Below are 25,401 nucleotides of genomic sequence, written 5' to 3'. Positions count from 1 at the left end.
TTGTCACATGTCCTCTTTTTAAAATCTAAATGTCATCAAAAAGCCTCTAGTCAAACAGTTGAAACTATTTCTTGCAAATATTAAGGAGAAGATCCATTTTCTTTGTTATACAGAACAAAATTTCCCTAAATATTCTCATTCAATACATTGTGTTTGTTAAGCAGTTTGGTTCTTAATATAAGAAGTGATCATACTGAGTCCAGAACTTTACCTTTTTTTAGAATTAGCCTTATAAATCTACTAGCGGTCTATAAAAGATCCGTAAGTTGCTTACTACATTATCCTGACAGAGACAACAAGAATCACAGACGTAAAGCTCATAACCCTATCTCAGACTACAGCTTAGATCATTTGACAGAAAACTTTTGAGCAAACTATGAGGGATTCATGTTTCACTGTCATACATTCAGTATGTATGACAAATGATGACAACTACATGTAAGTAAATTAGGCAAAGATAAAAGTCCTATGGCAAACACAGTGGCTATATTACCCATTATGTTCTTTTGACTTTGATCCTTTTTCAGCTATTAAGATATGCTCAATCAAAACAGATTATTCAATCCAATTTTGGTATTAAACAAATCAGTAGAAAAAGCTGGAAGACCTCACAAAAGCTATGATCACTAACAGACGATGAGCCAGCCTAACAGCGTAGTGACAATCTGTCACACATCGATATGAGTATGGATTCTGAAGCCTGAGCTGTTGAATCAGAGAGGCTGGAAAACTGGCAAAAGCCTAGCACTGCTCTCCCAAAGACAGCATGGGTCACGGCAAAAGGACTCTTGGCATCGTTCTCAGGGGAATATTTTGGCTCATGCAAGGACTGGCTCCAACAAGTTATGAAAGAAGCTGTGCTCAGGCCTTCTCTGCAGGGGAACATATTTTATGACACGGGGCCTTTGATGGGACTCTGGGTAGGAGTTTAGAAGATGCATGACATAGCTGTGTACCTAACCGAACATGAATGGGGAATGCGTGACTATGTATATGAAAAGAATAAACGGAAGTAGCTATCAGGAGAAAAAATACAGAGAAAACTTCAGTGATGAGAATAAGTAGGACAGAGATAGCAGAACCGGTATATGAGCCTATCCTTTCCTTAGAAAATCAGAAAAAAAATCTTGCAAGTTAAAGTATCTTTATTTTCTCAGTTTACAGTATTTGAGCTGATAACTTATAAGCTGCGACCTTGAAAAAGTAATTTCATATTAAAAGAGAGCTTTTACAACTCCAACATTAACATCACAAAACTCAGATCACAAATTATATTTACTTTATGTAGTTTAATGTTACATGCATTTTAGACACCGATTCACATTGTTTTTTTGCACAAGTAGTCATTCTCACTGTACAAATAATAATCATTGCTGTTATGGTGAAATTCAGTAGCATGCACTGCACACGCTCATGTGCAAAGTTATTGTTTTCAGTTAGAAAATTTTAAGGTAATGATTTCTAAATTAATATTATACATACAGTTTAATTTTGGTTTTATGCAGACATTGCATAGATGATGATTAGCTTCTCAAGAAAGACTGGAATTGTGGTACCAGTATTGTTGAAGCAGATCAAGTGACAGTTGCAAACAAGAAGATTTGAAGAAGAGGCATAACTTTCAGGGTTGAAAGGTCAGCAAGTACAGCCTAGGATAAAAAAAAAACAAAAAGGCTTCTTAAACTTGACATTTGAATCAAATTTCTTTAAAGCAAGTCAAGAAATCAGAAAAACGTTCAAATACTGACTACAATACTAACAGTAATTAGATTCAGACCTGGCTAGAAACAAATTATGCTGTTTTATGTTAGTGCTTTATTGTATTATTTTTCAAGCTAAGATTTCAAAGAAAAAACATATGTTTATGTATATAAACCAAGTAACTTTATTTTAGCCTTTAGCCTTACTTCAAATATACATGGCATCATGGGTGAGTAAGGGGTCTAACATTTCAACTTGCTTCTAAAAATAATTGGGAATTGAGAGTCCTTATCCTGTGGCTTGGCTAGTACTTGTGAAGTAAATCCAATGTAATGACTCAAATAGTCAATGTCTTCTCATGAAAGTATGTTTAAAAAAAAAAAAGAAAAATATCAAGTCATCAATCACAAACTCTCAAAGTTTAAAAAAACCACCAGTTTTGGAAAAAAAGAAAATCTGAACAAATTACTAGAGATAAACAATAATAATCTTCACCTACATGATTTAATTTTCTTCATTTCTCACAAGAGTACTCAGAGAAATTTCAGGTGCGACAAAAGTAATCTTGGAAAATCTTTGTAATATCAAAAAGCACAGAAGCAACTACATCAAAATGTACTGAGAAAAAAGGTACAAACCACAATATTTTAGAATCAATATATGCCACAAACACAATTATCTAATAAAATAGAAAAAAATCTAATTGTACAAAATAATTTGATAACACTGCATTTTTGTAGCAAATAGACCCTTTCATTTCCATTTACTCCATAAAGCAGTATTATGTACACAATTTCCTCAGTTTTTTATATGAGGTAAGAATTTAGGCAGAAAGATTTACACTATGTACCATGTGCCATATGAAGTTTAAGTTACTCCTGTTGGCAAGGCATCAGAAACTATTTCAATCTCCTCTAACTGAAACTTATCCTTACTTCAGCTGCAGCCAGTGATGTCACCTCCATCAGGTTGACCGCTCGGAAAGCAAACACAGCAGCTGCCAGGACTGAAAGAAAATGCCCAATATTTCAGTTGCTGACCTGTTAATTAGTGTTTAGAATTAATCTTGATGTATAATACCAATTCTCACTCCCGTAGAGAAATTATTTTGATTCTGAAGAATAATATACAATAGATGGCTGTGTTTTGAGTTTCTTTGGCTACTCTTTAAAACTGATAGGAAAAACACAACATTCTTTCAGAGAAGTCTGAGTGAAAATGCTTGAGTTTAAGATAAATAGCTCTTAATTAAAAGGGACAAAGTGATTTACAATCAGTTCATTTCTAAGCAAATATTTTTAATTTATTTAAATAGCACTATTTCAGTTGTGAATATTATGAAATATTTTCAAAAATGTTAATTTGTTTTGTAGTATCTTATATAATTATATAGAATCATAGAATCATTTATGTTGGAAGAGACCTTTGAGATCATCAAGTCCAACCGTTAACCCAGGACTGCCAAGTCCATCACTAAACCACATCACTAAGCCCCGCTTCTATGCGTTTTTTAAATACCTCCACGGACGGTGGTTCCACCACATCCCTGGGCAGCCTGTTCCAATGCTTGACCACCCCTTCTGTCATGAAATTTTTCCTAATATCTGATCTAAACCTCCCTTGGAACAACTTGAGGCCATTTCCTTTCATACTGTTGCTACTTATCTGGGAGAAGAGACCTACCTCCACCTGCCTATAATCTCCTTTCAGGTAGGTGTAACTCCATTTACTACCACTCTCTACCCCTCTACATAGCTGTCTTATATGTACGAATGGAACCAAAACCTTTTATCTTCTATTTACCTACTTTGTATTTAAAAACTGACCCGGCTGAATACATATGTCTTCTTTAGAACCCCAATCTTAAACCTTGCATAAATCTTAGGACATAATTTTCTTTAAAAAAAAAATAATTACAAAAGTGCAAAACTTTCAAAATGTCTTAAAAGATGGGACTTCTAAAGAAGACATCCAGCAAAATCAGGGGAACTCTCATTTGCTCTAAGTACTGAAGAAATACTTGCCATAAGTGAGTAACATGAACCTTGTATTTTGTGAAAGGAGATGAACTCATTTATTGTTACCACTGAAACTAGGAGAACATCCTATATTCTGTTCAGAGAGCACTTAGCAGTTTTGCAGTGCTACCACGAAAAAAAATTACATCATATATTTTTGTTAAGAGATGCAGTACTTACACAATTCTCGTTTTCTAAAAGTTATACTCCTTGACATGTATGTAATCTGCTTTCAGCATTCAAAGAGCAATTATTTCCTTCTTGTCACAAAATACATTTGAAGCTAACATGTATTGGCCTTACATCCACCTGGACTTAATAAGTTTTGTAAAAACAATTCTATTACCAGCAAGAATTTCTAGAGAGTTGTATCCCAGGATTCTGTCCCACAGAAGCAAGAGCTGATCTGTAGCTAAATAACCAGAAAATGCTCGTACCATCCATTTAAACGAAATTCGTAGCCTGAAAACAAGTGATAAACAACAGTTACTGTATTTGTTTCCCACAATGATCAGTCAAATCCTCTACAAATAGAAAATATTCTATTATTCTTCTGAATTTCTTTTCTAGAAAGGATAGCCATTTTCTCTTGCTGCTCTAATAATCAATGTTTTCCTTTGCAACAATCATCAGAAAACTATTTAGCATCTTGTTTGACAAAGTACTATAGAATTAAAATATTCTGACCAAACAATCAGAGCAGAGGGATCTTCAGCTATTATCACCCCCAATGTTTCATCCTTTCTGCAATTATATTATGATGAATACCAATTATACCAGCAAGATTTTCAGGTTCTATTGCACTTGGTGCCATGAGTACACTACAGAATAACAGTCTCTTGCTCTCTCCCTTTCCAGTAGCTTCTGCTGCAACTAACATATCTCTGTGTCCTTTGTCCCCTACGAAATAAATCACTTAGTTCCATCAGATCTGACATGAATAACTGAAACTTAGCTGAATAACGTAGTGTTCCTCGTAGAGCAATTCCCCTCACTCTTTCATAGAACTTACAGAAGAAATGCACAAAGCACATACACACCTTAGACAAAGGACTCCAATTGACTTTCAAGGAAAAACAGCACACTGATGTTTTTGAATAATTTTCCATATCTTTTAAATTAAAATACTACAGAACAGCATTTCCAGAACAATGAATCTTCAACATTTGTAGTCAGAAAGATGTACTTACGGCTGAGCCCCAATTTCTCGAAGGTGATAAAAAAGCTGGGGCAGATGGGTTTGTAGAAGAGTCTCAAACAGCAAACACAATGACACAATGCCCTAATGAAACAAGATCATATCCTGAATACTAACAGTCACCCTGCCAATCTGAGAAAACAGTATCAGCATGTAAGTATGCATGAATTTTTAATTCAAGCAATAAAACACTATTAATGATACAATACACAGCTCAGGTAAGCAGGGCACAAGCAACTCTAATGCCTTCAGTCACTAATTTTATGTATATATTAGCAATGTAATATGTTGTGATAGTCCCTTTCAGCTGGAAGTTACTTATGGTATTTGTATGTCAGGCTCTAAGTACTTAGCAGGTTATTATAATATGACCTACTTGAAATACTTCCACTTTGATGAAATAGACCTCAGTTGCACTAAAAAAAAAAAATGATGTGAGAAATAGTATCTCTGATAACTAAAACCAAATAGCAATGGGGATAACTATGAAAAAGCTAAATGTAAACGCATTTTTAAATTTCTTTTTAAAATTACCATGAAAATGAACAGATTCTTGTCTGACCCATTTTCCTGCTTTTAATGACTGAAAGCACAATGCACAGCCGTGAAATGGTATATCAAGAATAGGATTTTCTTTTAACCAGGAAGTGTTTTCAAAAAGTACTATAGCTATTCAGCAATTTGTGAAGGAGGGAAAAAATATTTACTAAGTTTTATTTGTCAAAAACAGAAGATAAACCGATTTCTACTATTGTCTTACATTCAAGACAGCTTGTCCTGGTCATTTGTTATTTAAATTTATCTAGCACATGCTGACACACACAGATACTTGAGCTAAAGAAACAGATGTTAACTTGATGTCACTGAAACAGGATCTGTATATATATATATGACTGTGTTTTAGTCCCTCCACCCCAGAAAATACTTAAGCATGCACTTACATGTCATTAATTAAAATGAAAGTGAGTATGCATTTATGTGACTTCCTGAACTGAGAAACCTATTACATAAAAGACTTGACTCTCAAAAAACCACCCACACCCTCATAAATTGAGAGAGCTGTATTATTTTTAAATACATGATGTTCGATAGCAAAGACTATAATTGACATAGAAAACAAAAACATCCAAACTGGAGTTACCTAATAATTTTTCCAAGCTTGCCTGAAATATTTTATTATATTTAAAAGGATATATTTCAATCACATAGAAAATCATGCCACTGCATAATATTGTTCCATAGCAAACAGAATATCAAGTGAGTGGGTTTTAATTCCTAATGAACTTACAGAGGGATGAGAAGAGATGGAATGGAGTCTGAAGAAAAAACGCACATACATCTCACGGAATATCTGATACAATTTGGAAGGTTCATGGTACAGAAAACAAAGTGGAGCAACTGAAAGGATAAAAGAATTATAATTGACTCAACACTGTAAACTTCTAAAAGAGTTCAATGATTAAGTGCATGAAGTATGAGGAAAACCCAAGTAATTTATAGTAGTACAACTTACAAAAACAACACTAAACCAATTATTAAGAAAGAAGTATTTTATAATACAGTCTATCATTTGACTTCAATAGTTAAGAAAGGGAGTACAATACAGTCTAGGTAATAGTTCTATATATTTCAAGTATCTAAACTAGTTAGACCCTGCTTACTACAATGCTGGCTTCTGAAACAATAGAAATACACTTTAAGGATGGTTTCTCTGGGGTTTATAGTAATCTATAACTTCCAATGTGCCCTTGGGCTAGTGACCATCTCTGAGTTGGTTCCCCATTTGCAAGACTGGAATAAGTTTGCTGCTTGAAGATAAGCATTGTCAAAACTAAAATATTTTAAAAATAGCTTTTAGTTGCCACAGTAACATCACATAAGTATGACAAACTGACAGAGAGCTGTATTATCTCAAAACCATGGACGTTTAGTAGTTTATTGTTTAGAAGCTTTGTAATATACCTGATTCAAAATAAGAGTTGGCTACATTTGTAAAGCAGCAGTTCTCAAACTTTTTTACAATCAGTCCCTTTTTCCTTTTTGTAGAAGTCTAGCATATGGATAAATCTGTTGTATGTATATGCTGCACAAACATAATCAGTTCCCTCCAATTGCTACTCCATTTGTTTAATGCATGTTTTACAGACAGTTGTTCTATATCAGGGGTCCTCAAACTACGGCCCACGGGCCAGATACCCCCCGCCTCCAGGGTCCTCAATCCGGCCCCCGGTATTTACAGCCCCCCCCGCCGGGGTTGGGGGGGGGAAACCAAGCAGCCGCAGATGACTGCCTGCCATTGCATCCGCGCGCCGGCCCCCTGGTTAAAAAGTTTGAGGACCCCTGGTCTATATACATTTCTGTAAACAGCCTTTTTAGCTATCCACTCATCACATCTACTGCCTCATTTTACAGGTGCATTCATTATGGATGACAACTTACATTTTAACACACTCACAGTTTCTATCTCTACATTCACATTCCCTTCTAGTTTTATTTACACAAAGCTAGGGATATGAATACATTTACCTGTATACATATGTATATATATGCACATAGATATATGTACTTTTATATATATATACATATATATGGGTGTATGCATATATCAATTCATTTTCACATATATATATATATACACATCAGAGAAGGTGGCTTAATAGAAAGCAGTAGTGTATGTGTATGAGAAGTGGGATGCCAAGGCAAGGTGAGATGTCCACAGAAACGTGTATTTACAGAGGGGTAAGAAAAGCAGTGGGTGTTACTAATGCGTATGCTTTTAATGACTGAAGATGGAGGTGGAAGACTTGGCAGCATGCATATGAACATAAAGGCCAGGAGGATCACAGAACAGTGCCTGACAGTTGGCACCCTACAAGCATATGCATATGAACACGGAAAAGTGTATAGGATTTACAAACAGAGCGGCTGCAAAGCTGCCTGGCAGAAAAGGACCTGGGGGTACTGGTTGATGGCAGCCTGAACACGACCCAGCAGTGTGCCCAATAGCACCCTGGCTTGTATCAGTGTGGCCAGCAGGACCACAAGGCAAAGGATTGTCCCCCCTCATACTTGGCACTGGTGAGGCCACACCTCAAATACTGTTTCGGGCCCCTCACTTCAAGAGGGATGCAGAGGTGCTGGAGGGTGTCCAGAGAAGGGGAACAAAGCTGGTGAAAGTTCTAGAGAACAAGTCTTATGAGGAGCATCTGAGGGAACTGGGGTTGTTTGGTTTGAAGGAGACTCAGGGGGGAATTTATTGCTCCCCACAACCACCTGAAAGGAGGCTGTAGTAGGTAGGTGGAGGTAAGTCTCTTCTCTCAAATAACTAGTAACAAGACAAGAGGAAAAAGACTCAAGTTATGCCAGGGGAGGTTTAGATTGGGTATTAGGAAAAATTTCTTGACAGAAAGGGTGGTCAAGCATTGGAACAGGCTGCCCAGGGATGTGGTGGAATCACCATCCCTCGAGGTACTTAAAAAACATGTAGAAGCGGTGCTTAGTGACGTGGTTTAGTGATGGACTTGGCAGTCCTGCGTTAACGGTTGGACTTGATCTCAAAGGTCTCTTCCAACCTAAATGGTTCTGTGATTCTAGATAAAGATCCAGATACTTCCTCCTATAGCAGCACAGCATAGAATACGCAGAATGCTCTGCTTGGTCCCAGCTACTGTACCCGTAGCTTGGAGTTAACTACTGTGTTTCCACTGCCTTGTTTTTCAGCCTCCCTCCTTCTCACATCAGACATGTTCTGAGCCCTTGCACAGAGAGGGCAGGAGGGAGGGAGGAAGCTCACACCCAGTTTCAGAGACACTGTTCTCAAGGGCAGAGTCAAATCCAAACATTTTGAAAAGTGGTGTCACACACAAAAAGTGAAAGCCTCCTAGTCAGTACCTAAGGAAGAATTTGTAACTCAGCTGTTCTTTACTTCAAAGACTTAAGATTCCTTATTCAGGTTCAAATTTGCATTTTGTATTTAAATTGCCTGATTTTAATGATTAGCAAAACATAGCATTTTAAGTATAAACAAATCCTACTTGCCCTGTGATACCACAAACACCTTTGATAAATCAAAGGAAAAAACTGAAAAGCTGTAACAAATAGTCTTACACTGTTTTCTGCATTAGGTGCCTTGCTACATCTGAGACCTGAGGAGATTTTTCTGCTCATTTTCTAGAAAACTTGTTGATATTTGAGCTTTCCTCTATGCAGTAAATTAGCAACCATTCCATTATTTAATGCTCCTTTAACATCTGTTCTAGGCAAATGGAAACATCAACAGGCCTTTCACATAATTCATGTTTTTAAGAACTCTTCACAGGGAACTTAGTCTATCCAGAAATAAAACACAAGAAAAGAGCACTCTGTCTACAAACTTTATCCCTTTATTCATATACATTAAGATGCATAGCTCAGCTATTAGCTCTCAAAGAAGGAACTCCCACACGGTAGCAAGCTGTAATTTAAGTAAACAGAAACACCTGGAATTTTAAAAGTTGTACACAACAGTCTTCATATACAAAGAAACAGAATATACACACAAGTTTAAAAGTTGCGGAAAAGTACATGCAGCTTTAAACTGCAATGATAAAAAGCGATACCGAGGTTTTAAGAGTTTACGAGTCACACTTACCATACATAGAAAAGCCATGAAAAGGAATTACACCTAAAAAACATAATATATTTTAAAAAATATTTATTTTTATGCATGTAAAAAAACTGTATTTGCCCCCCAGTTTCTACATTGGCAGTCATTCTGCCTACTATAGGAACAAAAATATTTCCTTATTATGGCATGTGCAGTCTTGGATCTCAATCCTGTAAATATTTAAACACATGCCTAAACACATGCTATAGTTCCTAGAAAGTCAAGTAAAGCTCCATTTTCATGAGGTTATTACATATAAGCTTTGCCGAAATCAGAACCTAATTTCAGATAAATGACAAGGCTTAAGTGTCATGCACCGACAAGGAGGGAGCAGAAAAAAAGGAGGCCAAGACCTCTAGTAATTCATGTTATACTCTGCTAAAACACTTAGATGACTTGGCAGTTGTATCATGAAAATTTTCTCCTTTCCAGCTCCCATTCATTAATTTTCATATAGGACTGGTAAGAAGCTGCTGCTTTAGCAAAAGGTTGTAAGGACAACGCTTCATGGCTACAACACTGCAAAGAACTGCAGAGGCAAAAAAGGAAAAAGGGGGAACAAAAGTATGTGCTACAACCGACACCACTGGAACACAGAAGACATAGAAGACAAGGCCAGAGACGTAGATTTAAGAGTGGTGTCATAAGGCCTTGAAAGCAAGAGCAGAGCTTGAACTTAAAATACAAATGCAGTGCAAAAACAGGGAAAGGATTCAATAGACGGGGATTGAAATGGTCAAAATAAAGAGCTGAAAAAAAATTTGAGTAACTGAAATAACAGCAATGATTTTAACAAAATTATGTAGATTAGTTAAGTCTGAATTTTTTAAATGAAGACAAATTTTGAAAGGAAAACTTCAAGGTGTGGTTTGTCGAGTACTGAAAAGCTGGAGGCCAGACAGTTTCAGCATGTACCATTCAGATCCTCTAAGCAGTGACACAAGGCTGGAACACAAACTGCTGCACCAGAGGTTGTTTTTCCCTCTCCTTCCCACACAGACAAACTCCATATGTGACTACTAACACCAGGCCCTATGTGGTTTTGGAGTAGCTTCAGTCCAGCTTACTCCTTTAAATTAATGAATTTTGCAGTATAACATGAAAACATAAGTTGTAATAGAAAAAGAAGTTATCATGTATTACAGAAAAAAAATCCTCTATCTTTCCAGTCTACCACTAGAGGAGGTAATAGTATAATTCTTACCATTTGGAGGATAGAAAACAGCATATTCTTCCATTCCAAGTTTTCCTGTGAATCATCAAACCACAATTAAAATGTGATTAAACTGTTAAAAGGTAAAAAGATTTAAATTAGAAAGGTAGCATCTAAGTTACAACTATAAAAATCATAAATAATTACGTTATTGACCATTTAATATTTTCTAAAACAAGGAAGCAATGCAATAGGACAGGTATGGTGTCAGAAATAAAACTCAAATGCAGCACCAATAAGGGAGGATGACAATCAGCAAAAAATAAGGAGAAAGATTTCAGCAATGCTATACCATAGAGATTTTATTTGGGTGTATCTCAGGAGCTCTAAAGGTGTTTTGCTGCGGACTTTGAAGACAGTGTAAGTTCCATAAGCAGATACGGTAAAGGGGATAAGTCTGCCATGCTGTAGCAGACTGCCCGAGGGACAGGAAAAGCATCCACAAAGAGAGAAGAACAGATAAAAAATATTCAAGGCTTCACTAAGCCTGCAACAGAGAGGAAGATGGATGGTATAGTTTCGCTACAACAAATTATTTAAGTAATCTTTTGCATACAAAGATACAAAAACAATCACTAACAGTACAGACTAACCTTATAACTTTTTATCTTCCCTGCAAAATGAATGTTATATTAGTTAACTGTATTTTAACTATAGAACATAATCATATAAAATCCACTATTAAAAAATCAACTATTTATTTAGAAATATAGAAGTGTCTCTAAGAATAATTACAACTAATAAAAACCTGTTATTATTTTTGTTTTAAAATCAGAAAATGCAACTAAAAAATGTAATTACTTATATGAAAACTTATACAATAGTCAGAGATCCCCTAGATCTCTGTGGTTTTGTTCACTCTACACAGAAGAATTTAGCACAGGAAATTTCTTGTCAGATTCAATGGAATCCGGATTTAAATATTTTCCTATAGGATGAATTGACAGAATTAAATTCAAAATTGGCCTGCAAAGCTCTTGCCTACTACCCCATAAAATTACATAATTTTATTACATAAAATTCTGATTACAGAAAGCAGTTGTTTCATTAAACTAAAAAATATTCTTTACTTTTCCTTTCAGTAGTTTTCTTGCTGTAAAGCCCGGAGTTGTAATCTGGAAGGAGAGTATTTTTAGTATAAAGTACAACTCTTGGAAAAGTAGCCAAAAATAGGATCTACAAGCCTTTTAGATTTACACTGCACAGGTTCAGCAGAGATTTAGATTTCAGTAACTTCATTCCCCAGATTTGTCTAGGAATAAGTAGGATGTTCCCCATAGCTGTGTTTCTGGGCCGCCATGGCTCTGTGCCTGAAGTGAGACCTGGGATCCCACTGCTGTTCTGCTCTCCGGTCAGCCCTTTGCTTGTTTCAAGAAGCAGGTAAAGAAAACCCCCAGAGAGAGAGAGAGAGAGAGAGAGAGAGAGAGAGAGAGACTGAGAATACCTATGGAGCATTAAAGGAGGAAGAACAAATTTAGAAAACAAACATTGTTTCTAGTGACATAAGAAGCAGCAAGAGGAAAACTGTCAGCAGAGATCCTGTTCAAAACCAGTATTTGGTATGGGGATCACATTTGGCTAAATACACTGGCATGAGGGAGCAAGGAAGAAAATGAGAATGCAGAAGGTACATGGAAAAAAAAGTGATTGGGTGGCTGAATGATTCAAGAAGGAAGACAAAACTAGGAACCTCTGGGTAAAGCCAAGGCAGATGAGGATCTAAGAAGCAAGGAAACCATCAAGAGGCACAGCATTAAAAGTTGACAGAGAAGACAAGCGGACTGAAACAATAAATTTAAGATTGTTAAGAAAACCAAGATTCACATGAGAACTTAAGCCAAAGAACATCCAAAAGTAAGCTAACACTCTGGAAGATGCCATGCTTTGAAAAAAATCAGTATAAGTCTGCTTGGTAGAGTTCAGACCTTCAAACCGAGGCCACAGTTCTTCAGCAACATGTTCTGCCCCTGTCTACGAATATCTGCAAAACTCACTGCTTTGGGAAAGTATCATCCTACCACCACTTCGTAAAGGACAATATTTAAATTTCTAGCTCTGATGAAGACAGATGTTGCCAAGATTTTACCATATTGTCATAGTTCTGTGTCTAATTTATTTTCATAAAACACTGGAGAATTATGCACAGTAAACTACAGTAAAAGAACAACATTGCAATCTGGTCTTCATGCAATCAGCTTCTAAACTGTCACAATCTGTGCAGATGTCAACTGGATACATGAAGTTTATATTAACATTCTTTTAAATGTAGTCTAGCAGTTGTAATGAACATAAAGCAAATTCACATATTGTATTACTGCAGCAGTCAACAAAAATATATACAGTCTTCCTTAGAACAACTCTTTTTACCTCGTATGTATGATTTGGGTGGGGTGGCACTACTGTAAGTAAAGTGCTCCAATACAGATGTATCTCGGGAAAAACAGAGTAATACCTGTAGAAGAGACAGTATGTAAAAATCAGTTGACAAAGCAATGTCAAACAGATGTAAAGACCTGCACTAATTAGCATCTATTACATGCTATTGAAGACAACGAATAAGGTTGAAAGCTCTTGACCAACTTAATTTACTTTCCTGTTCAAATTTCCAGGCTCGCTTTGAACTTGCTACAATTTTACCTTCATATTCATTTGTTGTCAGCAAAATATCCATGTTCTCCAACCCTCCTCTTTGCCTCAGCATGGGTTTATCCCCTTCTGTCACATCATTAAGTGACTGCACGTGCAACTGGTTGCTTTGACATCTATTAGATTATTTTTCTACTCAGCTACTATAACCTGGGAAAGTCCTAGTAAGTGAATAAGTGAACTAAACATTTACATTTTCACATATGTGTGTTTTCAGAAGACTGATCCTTACACTCACTTTCATTCCCAGGAGCTTTACTGATTGCTTACACAATACCCAGTTCTTTCAAAAAGCACAGATTATAATGTTCACTTTGTATCCCTAAGTTCTGAAATGCACATTGTATTTTGTAAAATATATTTGTATTTTTTACTGTTTACATGAATGAAAAATCCAGTATTCCCAGAAATTGCTATAAAATTAAATAGTAAAAACATTTCTAGAAAAAATTAACAATAAACTCATCACATACGCAGTTGTAAAAATTGTAATAATTAGTACTGTACTTTAAAATTTTCATGTTTTCATGCACTGAAATACTGCACTACCAAGAATGTACACAGGAGGGCAGAAGTAAGACAGACTTCAACTTGCTGCTGCCTCTTCTGCCAACCTTACACCCTCTCTGTTCTTGCAGGTTTTAAGAGTTTGTTTGTTTGTTTTATGCCTGTCCCAAGGCATAAAAGGAAGAAACGTTTTAGATGGTGTATAATTTATTGTAAGTAAAAATGAATGGATTTTTCCTTCACCTAATTATTGCAAACATTTTCCAGATACCAGCATTTGTCAAAAGGAAACATGCAAAACTGAGACACTATCATTTGAACAACATAGCTTTTTTTATTTTTTACAGAAAGCGGGTCATATTTTGAGACTTCTTCCTGGTTTGAACCTCAAAACTATCTCAGATACAAACATCATTTAAAATATAAATAGTTATATTATCTTAAACAGTTTAAGCTAAATATTATTCTTGCACAAGACACAATCATTTTCAGAGCTGCCAAAATACAGCTGACAATAACAATACACAGGCAAGCGTAATTCTCTGTATATGTTAACTGAGGTGAAAGAAAAAGAAACTAATCTAAAAAGGGCATAAAATATGTTCTTTCATAGGGGAAAGAATGTAACCTTAATTTGAGGCCCTCTTTTTTAGGAATACGGTGTCCAGTACCAGTATCTGGAAGTCTTTAAATTAAGACTATGCGTCTACTCAACCAGAAATTACGACTACACTTAAAAACTGCTGGGGGAGGTTTCTTTGCATGTATTCATTATGCAGGATGTAAGACTGAAGTATTCAAATTGAAACTCTGGCCTGAAATAATGAATCTACAAATTTATTTATTATGTATTATTTTTCTCATTCACAAAAATGATAATGCTAAAGAAAACATGACACAAATCCCTTTCTAAGTACAGAAATGTTTGGAAAACTACTGGATATTTATAATCAAAATTGAAAGGAAAACCACTGAATTCAAAGGACTGAAAAAGAACAAAGCCAAAGCTTTCACCAAGAAGAAATTACTGTATTAGAAGTAACTGTATTCTATTTCAGTAGTTATTAAGAAGTAATAAAAACATGCAAACTTTGGGATAAAGAAAGCAAAGATATTAAAGGAAATAAATTACATTATTTCATAGTGTTCTGCCCAGAAAGGACTGCATGTTACTGAAGAGGTACCAATAATCCAACCAAATACACTCATTGTTATTTCATGCCCAAACTTTCTGGTTTTGATGGATGCTTTATCTGTTAGGTAATACACAGACAAATGCCACACTCTGCTCAATGACTTGGAAACCTGAAAAGGCAGTAACTAGTCATGAAAGAAAACCACAAACACAGTGCAAACATAGAAAGAATTTATCAGGTTTAAACTAACATATTCATTACCTATTTTATTTAGCCAATATTTAATTCCAGTTATTATATGAAGTCAATAAATAAAATTCCGTATCAAAGTGACTCATACTGCAGAATTTTTCCAGGGGCCATAGAACAAAATCATTTGGCAGCAATGCATTTGCAAATTAGGTTGGAAGAGAAAATTATCAAGGAAAACTGATAACTTTCTTCTAGAAAACAGCCTGAGCACCAAACAAAACTAGAGCAACTAATAATTAGAAGTTAGAGATAATTCTTTGCCTCAAAGCCTTGCAGTAAAACTAGCTACTTAATTTTTCAAAGATTGTTGGTGACTCTCCTTCAAATTACTAAGGGTAGTTTCGTCCTTTTTATGATTTTCATTCTGTAATAATTGTTTTAGCTAATATAGTTATATAAAAATTAAAATATTCAACTGTGCTAGCCATTTAGAATTATGAACAAAATCTATTTCTGATGGTCTTAAAACAAAAGATTGTAATAGTTCATGTTCATTCATAATTATAATCCTGTGTCCACTGGAACTGTCAGGTAATGACTAATTAATATGTCTTAGTCATCTATATAGAAGCAGAAATAAGAATGAGGTTTTCGCATCCCATGATGCAGAGATAATGTTACAATAATGAAGATCATCTTTGACGCTTAAAATCAAGAAAAACTTCTACATGTAAATATTTTAGTGAATAAATATCAGTGAGTTGTCAATTATGTAGTCACTTTTTGAATTTTAATTCAGAAAAAAATTCAGACATAAATCTTAATATTGTAACTATTTTTAAGTAAAAAGGTTTATCATTTCATGAGGTTAAAATTTTAAGTATTAATGTTTAAATGCTTATTACACTAAATATTATATGTAGACATGACTGAATATTATTCTTAAATAGTAACACATATTTTTATATCTATATGGGCTAAAAAGCATTAAAGACAGTTAAATTCTTAGTTAAATTACTAGCAGTTTTACATACTGCTGTCAAAGAAGAAACCATTTAGTTTCACGTAGCTCTAAAACAAAAAATCAAGCAAGTCTAACCTAACAGATGTAACTAATGAAATTGAAAGCATGTGGAAATTGTATGTTTGCTGCATGACATTTATGTTGACGCTGCAATCAACTACACGTTAGGAAATTCATAAATGTAATCTCCTTCTATTTAAGGGCATTTGACAGGCAGCAACGAAGATAATTCTTCATAAATTAGCCGCGTTCCCCGTTGCTAGAAGCAGCTCCAGAATGCGAACAATCCTAGAAGAACCATGCATATCACTGCCTTATTCAGAATCAATGTCTTAAAGTTAAAAATATGTCACTGAAATATTTTTTATGCTTATTGTAGTAGGTGACTATAAAGCAGTTTTGGGTTTGGTTGGGTTTTTTTGGGGTGTTATTTTCTTTTTTTAAACTGGAACCCTGAATATACTGCAAGTCTTAATTTCTCCATATGTCACAACTGTTAATAATTTTGTTAGTGCAAAGCTGGAAAGGAGAAGAATACGGCTGACTTTGCATTTTCTGGCTTACTGCATTGAAAATACATTGTGTAGGGTCCTTCAGAGTAGGAGTTTTAGAAGTCCGTCCTGCTTAACCTGTTTAAGTGTACAAAATCGTTATTCAGATGCGAAAATATATGTAATACAGCAAACATGCATCTGTCTAGGGTCCCACTGTATTCTGCCTACACGTGAAACAAAGGCAGTCCTTACTCCAAAGATGCTACAATCCCACATTACTATACTTTCTAGCTTTTCTAAGAAAAAAATAGTTACATACCTGATATAAATAATCCTCAAATACAAAATAGTAGTCATCGTTGCTTGCTGTCAGCTTTACATCCTGTAATCAAAGAACACAGCAGTTGGAAGCCAAAAGACATCTTTTCAGACTCCCATAGAAGCTAAAGATAACACAGTGGTAGAAGACACTGTTTCACCATTGAATCATGAAAGAGCTGTAGTTAAGCATGTAGTCCACATTTTTAAAATAAAAAGCGCTATATTAACTTGATAATTAAAGTATCCAGAATTGAAACTTGAAATTGAAGTGGTTTGACCCCAGTGCTTTCTTCCTTGCAAAACCAGTTATTCCTCAAATGAAGTAACCATTTCTTTATGACATAATGGCTCAACTCAAACAGATGCGTTACACAAGAGCCAACACAAGCACAATGAGAGAATTTACAATAATGAATTCACACTGATTATTCTTAGACTCCTTAAAACCAAACCATCTAAGATTTTCTTTGTTAAAAAACCCCCAAGACACTTGTGTAATGAGTATACAAATCACTTAATCACTGTTTAGTGAATTACTTACTTTGTATATCAGGCTGTCCACTAAAAGGTCATGCTGAATCACATTTGACTTAAGCTGTTCATAATACAAGATATCCTAAAATTAAAAATAATGTAATCATCAGTCTGAGACACAACTTTACATTTAAAGCAACAAAGCCAATTTTTAACAATTAAAAAAAATTATAAGCATGTATTCAGCTGAAAAACCCACTGCATAGTTTATGAAGCATTCTATCATGGTTTATTCTAGTTTAAGCTCCAAGGAATGAGGCAGACAGTTGAGACATTATAAAATTACCTCCCCTTCAGATAATTAATAAAATGAGAATGAAGGAACTAGTTCAAATCAAGATGGTCTTGGAAAATTTATTGTTCCCATCATTGGTTTCCTGCATGTCTACAGAACATACACAAGGGTGAAACAACATGGAAGAATCAGAACAAACACTTCTCTGCTTTTGCTTATTCTATCACTTTCTTTTTAGAAAGGGCTTGCAAAGGAAAAAAAAAAAAAATAATTAAATGTCACACTATCATCATGTAACTCCTAAACCCCTAAATATCTCTCTGCCATTATGCCTACAAATGAATAATGGTTTCAGATTGAATAACAGTTTCAGATGGATTTGGAATAATTCATAAACTAAACCAGCAGTCCCAAAGCTCCTTTCCCACTTGACAAAACTTTCGATCTCAATGTGTCTCTATGGACACCACACAAATACTTGCACATTCCAAGATTTACATAGTATTTACTGCTGATTTCTTTGCAAAAAGGTTATCTCTGGAGTAAGGATGTAAAGATCAAATGGGAAGTAAAATGGTATTTTGAGAGTGAGAGAATGGAGAAAGAATGAAGAAAAGGCTAGAGAACATTGTAACTGTTCTTTGTATGAATCCAAAACAGAGAAGTGGTGAATAGTACACACCTAGAAATTATTAGAATGAATACATTCTTAAACTATTAAGCTGAAATGAGGACAAAAGATGTATTTATTAGGTACTGATAACTACCACAGGGAAAATATTTACGTTTTTCTTTCTGAGAAATAAAAAGGGGAGGTAAAAATACTACACTATTTCTTTAGGAAGATCAGACATAAATATTTAATAAACGTAAGCTATTTGCAGTATGAATATAGCAATTTGTTCTTAAAAGATACAGAGAACTACTCTAATATTCAAGTCACAATGTTAAAGCATCAATACTGTAGTCTAATTAAGCGTAACATTGCCAAATGAGCAATGTCTGAAGTATTTTTTTCCATCTCAAATGATTATACATACGAGAATAGAAAGAGCCAATAAGAAAAAAAACCACAAAAGCTGCTTTTTCATGCTAAGCAGACCGCATGATTAACTAACTGTTTCTGCTGTACATGCAAGTGCTCCTGCCTAAGAAACAGTACAATGAAACTCATGGCTACAGGGGTACTAGGTAACACAACTACTAATCTATTGTAACTTGAGAAAGAGATTATTAGAATCTCATGCATTCCTGTTATCATTTCCTAGCTTTTAGTTCTCTAGAACTGCTTTGAACAATTGATAAAGGCTATCTGGAAGAAGGAGATTAAAGAGGTATAAAGGAAAAGAGTGATCTTTTGTTATGCACATATGGACCACGCTTTACACGCAGAAACAAGTTTTCTTATTAAAATACTTTCACCTAAGGTCACACAGTGGCTCTAAGCCACAAGCTAATATTATCACTAGCCCAGTGTTTTGTGTTAACATTCTCCTTCCTCTAATAGAAGGCCATTCAATTATGTTATACATTTGCTTACAAGAGTCCATAGATTTTCCTATTATTATTAAAACTATTGCAAAACCACAGCTAAAAATTAATCACTTAAGTACATGGTCCATTCATCTTGACAGTCAGAATAAATCAGTATTAAGTTTAATTGCTGATGATATATTCACACTTAAAATAGACTTAGTGATTTGGTATGCAAGAAAAAACTTTACTGAATGTATGAAGAACAGATTACTGTACAAGAAAAAATATTCATAAATGATGCTCTACTGAACTGACATAATGAGTTTAGAGTGCTAGTTTCAGTTGAGTTTTGTTTATGGCATCACACTGAACTATGATTATGTCATTAATTTCTTAAAATGTTTATCAGCTTCCCATGCCTTAATTCAACTGCATCATTAATTGAAATTTAAAGAATCATGTTAATGGCAATTACGTATAAATTACAGTTTACGCCAATAGCCAGTGAACAGCAGCCTCCACAGAAGAAAAACAGAAAACTGCTGCAATTTAGAATAAATAGGTTTAACCAGAACAGAGGATTTGCTATTTGTTAATCCAGATCAATACATGTATTTAAACCATTTTGTAACATTTTTTTTTGTTTTAGCAAAGATAAAGTGTACCCTTCAGACTTGTGTACTAATTTTAGAAAACAACCTACATATTGGAATATGGGGCAAGTACTGTCTGCGTTAGAACACAGATTTGAATTACTAAGCCGTAACCAATAGGACATACAGATTCTGAAATATATTTCCTTCCTAATTTTCCTCCTTAATTTGTTTCAATTGGGGTAAACGTTTCAAGCAATCAAAAAGGTGGTAAGAATAAGCAACCTGATGTCTAGGGCACTGTCTTAAAAAGAGAGAACAACTGGGCTAAGATTCTTCAGCACATCACAGAAACTGAATGGAAGTTCTTTATAATTCAGTTGAATACTTTCTTCAATCTGATTTTAAATTAAAGGGTCAACAGTTCATCAACTTATCTTTTTTCCAGAAAGAATAGTTTCTCCTTTTCTCTTACAAAAACTCACTAGGTCAACATTACTCAGAAAATCAAACACTGTTTGCTGTTGCTGTTAGAATTTCAGCATGAACTAAAATTTCAAACACAACTCAAAACTCCACCATTAAAAAGTGAATAGAAAATTTACATTGCAAATATTAGCAGACTAAAACAATTCTTGAATATTTTAACAGCACAATAATTCAGTAAAAAGACTGGAAAGACAAGCTGTCCATCTGAACTAGAGCTCCTGAGAAAAAGTTTGGGGAAAAAAGTCATTAAAAAGGGACTTGCAAAGCAAGAACAATCATAACCATTCTACAAGTAAAGGCTTTAACTCATTACTTGTTATTCGTTTTCTGTTAAGTTGCAATTTTTGTGATGCAAAATGATGTCTGGGCTTGGAATCATGCCAGTTTTTCATCTGCAACTTGACTACAAGAGGATCTTGCCCATGCCTCTTGGTAAGATGAGGCTTGTGATTCATGTTGTATTAATAAATTTATTCCTAATATCTCAATCATGAACAAGATTGGTCATGTGGCTTGAAAGTAAATATATGACTTCTGCTTAGTGATCAGTTTTTCTCACACAGTGAGGAATACTTTTAAGAGCTTCATTCAGGCTTCAAAAAAGATTCGAGTCTCATTTTACTATTTTATTGGATGTTTCTTCCCCCAGATGAGACAACTGACTACTACCAAGTTTCAGGACTGTCCAAGAACACAGTACATTTCTTAATCTAAAATGTCTTCAATTATTCAACCCAAAATCTTACCATTTTCATCCAGTTCGGCCTTTCTTCTGTGTCTGCCAAATCTTAACATAACCTTGATTTCTAAACGTCTTCCTTTTAAAAAGTGTGTTGCATTTTTATATAGAATGTAGCTTTTCTCAAAATTATACATATTTTATTTATACTGTACCTCCAAACATACTCATCTTTCCAGGCTGAAATATAAGTACATTTCAGGATTACAGTCCCCAGCCCTCTTGACCTTACAAAGCCACATACCAAAATTTCCACCCAAAAACCTCATACTGTATCCACCTGAGAGCATAAGGAAAAGGGAGCTCTAAAAGTAGCTCACAGGCAAGAGAGAGCAGTATCTTTCAGCAGCACCCAGAAAAGCTAGTTAAAGCAGAATCTGGTGATTCACTTTTTTTGAAATTAAGGTTTGGATTACTCAGCAGCCTGTGTGTGGGCACAGTCCACCTGTGGTCTGCCATGAAATCCCTGGCACTGGAGCTACACTCCCACCACTGAACTACAAGCAGCTCATGATTCATTTTTAGGTTACCCTCGTCACTGCCTATCTATACTTGCCTCTCAAATTTAATGCAAGAAGCGGGTGGGTGAAGCATAGAACTAGGAAGATGAAGACAGACTGACATTGGAGAGTCTAGAAAGGAGACACTAAGGTTTGTGGGAATTGGATGAAGCCTAAAGAATGGCAACCAGCATTAATTAGGTGACCTGAAGATTTTGGAACAGAAGTACCAGGAGCAAGTACAAACCAAAAAACTAATCTGATTACATAAAGAGGCAATGGACAAAACAGTGAAAGAAAGTCCCTCCTGGCAATCCTTCAAGACAATCCAAAGCTTATTCTCCTTTCATCAGACACCTGTGAAATCTATTTGTAAAGTACATCCTTCTCCAGTCAAAATTGATGACAGTCCATTACTGCTATGGGCTTCTCTGCTATCTGAATGGTATAGCGAGTACCTTACACTACTGATCCTAGTCTAAAAAACCCTTCTGATAAGGCAGAGTTACATAATGCTCCACTACAAACTTACCACCTTGCCTATTTATTAAGTTTTTAAACCTAGGAAATTGCATTCAGTAAAAGCTGTGGTAAAGCAAAGCATTACTAATTTCTGCATGCTGGAATTTGCAGAATTAAGATTTATTTTCAACCCACTAGCTCAAAAAAATTAGAGAGAAAAAACCCCTAAGAGACAATGAATAATTTCGGTTTCTAAGCACTGCTTGAATAGCATGCAGTGAATAAACAATAGGATAACACACCAACAAAGGAAAAAGAAATTTTAACAGATTCTCAGTAAGCATGTACCATCCATTTTGTGCAATCAATAAGGCAGACATCCCAGAGGAAAAAAAATGTGATTATGTGATTCAAGATCATACAATAAAAAATATATATATACAGCAAATTAGGCTGCTTGCACAGACAATATTAAATGTGACACTGTGCAGCTTTTAAATGTTTGACTTTACAACCTTAAAAATGCTCTTTTAACACAGTTCCTCGAAAATGTACCATTACAAAAGAAAACTAATCAACAATTCATTGCCAGGCAATGTGTTTATGCATTTCTAAATAATCTGGCATATACAGCTTATAGTTTATAATTCTTATGATTACGATGCTAGAATCATCCATTGCTTGGCTTTATATTAGCTTTATACAGAGGCTGAGCTTTACTGAATAAAAATTTCCAAACAACAATACTGGATGCTAACACACACAATGCTGCCCATACCAAACCCTCCTAATGTTTTCCATTAAAGAAAGAAAATGCACGGTTCTTATGAGTTAAAGATTCATACAGCTATAAACGTAATACAGCCTAAACAGCAAATCAGAAATATTACAGCAAGAAATCTCTGCAAACACACAATTCAATTCCAGCAGAGAAACAGTACACGGGAGGTAGAAAAAAGAAGTGTTAGATAAATCAATAAAATCTATATGAAATAAAGCAGATCATAAAGCAGCTACATGTATATGAAAACTGATTTACTATACTTTACAAAAAATAAAGCAGTGCATTCAGTATATGCAAGAAGAACATCATAGTGTTAACATTCTGGTAATAGTGACAGCCTTACTTTAGTGATACGCTAGTAAATGCAATGCTTAAAATGAACTATGAACATTCACCTTGTAACATAGCTATAGTAAACCACATGCTACCTGATCAAACCTACCTGATCTATGGGCAGTCTGCCAGGTCTCAGCCAGAAAGCCTATCCTTTTAGTGCATTTGCATTTTTAGTACCCAAAGTCCATAAAATAACTGCAACTTAGAGACCAGGATAACAAATACTATACTATGCTATGCAAAAATAGTCTTGGAAAATAAGATAAAAGGCTCCCACATCTGTTACATTAGAAGACACAGTTTGCGTTTAGCATGATAGAAAAACTTTCATATGCTCTTACATCACCAGCTTAGACTATTTTCTCCAAGATAGTATATCTTGTCCACAGACTCGGTAATTTCTGTTCTTTGTGGGCAGGGTGGATTTTGTATTTTACTATTTTCCAATCCTTTCCTTCAACACTCTCAAAGTAGCGACAAATCCACAGTCTGCATCACTTCATCCATCCTTACTTACCACCTTTTTCTTGATGTTATCATTACCGTTTTCCAGTCACTTATCCTCATCTCCCTAGAGTTCTTTCAGCATCATCACAAAATACTGTCTCACCAATAACTACCTGCACACAGTCTACTCAGTTCAGTCTCAAGGCTCTGGACCCTGTAGAATGTCTCCTAAATGAGAACATCTATTGCACTGAATCTCAGAATACTGTACCTGTGTATAGTTTATTTTTCTTCTTCATCTATAGTTGATGAGTATCATTTGCTAAGTGCATAGAAAGTCATCTCAAGGTAAAATATTATGTTAATGAAAACATTTTAGCTGCCCTGACATAAATGTTCACATGCATCCTTGCAATAAGTTGGAGCTGAATTACCATTTACTACACAGCAAAGGCACATACATGAGCACTTGTGATCAAACAGCTAACGCACTGTTCTCTGGTTTACTTAACAGTAAATTGATTTAATAACCTCACAGCAAAGGCTAACCTTTTGAGAATGTCTAAAATACTCACACTTCATGCATAGTATAAACGCATGTTAAAACCAACTATAAACTCGAGTTAACTTTCAAAGGACCAAACAGTGTGGCTGACAAATATATCAATAGACAGACATAGCTGTTCCTCTTTAATAAAGGTAATTGTTGAAAACTGTCCATATGAATTTGAGGAAACAGATTTTAATAAATCTATTTCTGTAACAACTCACGCCTTACGTGAACTTAAATTGAAATATTTTATCATTTTTCTGATTATTATCTTTTGGTAATCAAAACAGAATACCTGGCTCTCTTATTCAATTTCATTTTCCACATGAAGATAAAAATATTTTTAGAGCATGCAGCATTTAACAGAATAGAAACAGATGCAATTTAACCAACAACATTAATTTCACACCTATATTCCTGCTTTCATAGAGACTTCTAAAATTCAAGCTGTTCCAATAATTTAAAATAACTTAAATACAGTGTTGAGCGTATTAAGATGTATAACATTTCATTATCAACAGCTTTTTCTTCTATAGAAAATTCAATCTTCTATTTAACTAGAAAACAAAAATATTTTATTTTTTCAAAAAGGAATAAAATAAGTAATTCTAATACCAGACCAAATAACTTCAACTCCTTACATAAGATGTCAAATGAACAAGATTTACACTTCTTTTTAAGGGCATGATTGTACTCTGTAGTTACCAATAAATGCCCCAATATCACAAGAAAATGGCTTCATCCTCAAAGGACACCAGATACTATATAAGTCTCACAATTATGAGCACATTTACATGGATACATGTTATTTTTTTATTGCAATAAAAGCCTTGCATCAAAGTATTCAAATTCCTGCAAAGATTTAAATAAGAATTTAACTTTTAAATGTATATTAGATATATTGACTATAGCATGGCTTTGGATACTGCAAAAGATTTCCCTGTTGAGGACCTGCATTAAATACAAGGTACTATGAAAAACTGCTGCTGTACAAGGGAGTATGAAAACAATCCACATCTTACTAGTTCCTCTTTATGTTTTTTTGATTGTACATATGTAGAGCATATGCAATAAAATATAAAGTAATTTACAAGATTTGTACGTACATATGATGACAAGTTCAAGTAGACAGGAAAAGGTATAGCACATCTTTTTGTAAAA

At 34.8% G+C, this 25,401-nt stretch overlaps 1 protein-coding gene across 1 annotated transcript in view; it reads right to left on the bottom strand.

Annotated features, from left to right (window-relative positions):
* Positions 1-1,267: 1,267 nt before the first annotated feature.
* The window catches only part of TBC1D19 (TBC1 domain family member 19), a 53,440-nt gene continuing 29,306 nt past the window's right edge, over positions 1,268-25,401 (bottom strand). The window contains exons 12-21 of the mRNA XM_037390797.1: positions 17,637-17,711; positions 17,094-17,156; positions 13,143-13,227; positions 10,767-10,811; positions 9,548-9,580; positions 6,206-6,315; positions 4,910-5,001; positions 4,066-4,181; positions 2,637-2,707; positions 1,268-1,649 (exon numbers count right to left, since the gene is read on the bottom strand). Coding sequence (XP_037246694.1) covers positions 1,575-1,649; positions 2,637-2,707; positions 4,066-4,181; positions 4,910-5,001; positions 6,206-6,315; positions 9,548-9,580; positions 10,767-10,811; positions 13,143-13,227; positions 17,094-17,156; positions 17,637-17,711 — 765 coding nt within the window. The 3' untranslated portion in view covers positions 1,268-1,574. The remainder of the gene's footprint in view (positions 1,650-2,636; positions 2,708-4,065; positions 4,182-4,909; positions 5,002-6,205; positions 6,316-9,547; positions 9,581-10,766; positions 10,812-13,142; positions 13,228-17,093; positions 17,157-17,636; positions 17,712-25,401) is intronic.

Source organism: Falco rusticolus, chromosome 1 (assembly GCF_015220075.1).
Source record: "Falco rusticolus isolate bFalRus1 chromosome 1, bFalRus1.pri, whole genome shotgun sequence".
In the NCBI taxonomy this organism is placed as follows: domain Eukaryota; kingdom Metazoa; phylum Chordata; class Aves; order Falconiformes; family Falconidae; genus Falco; species Falco rusticolus.
Note: the sequence above shows the minus strand (reverse complement) of the source record. Positions and strands in the feature narration are given on the sequence as shown.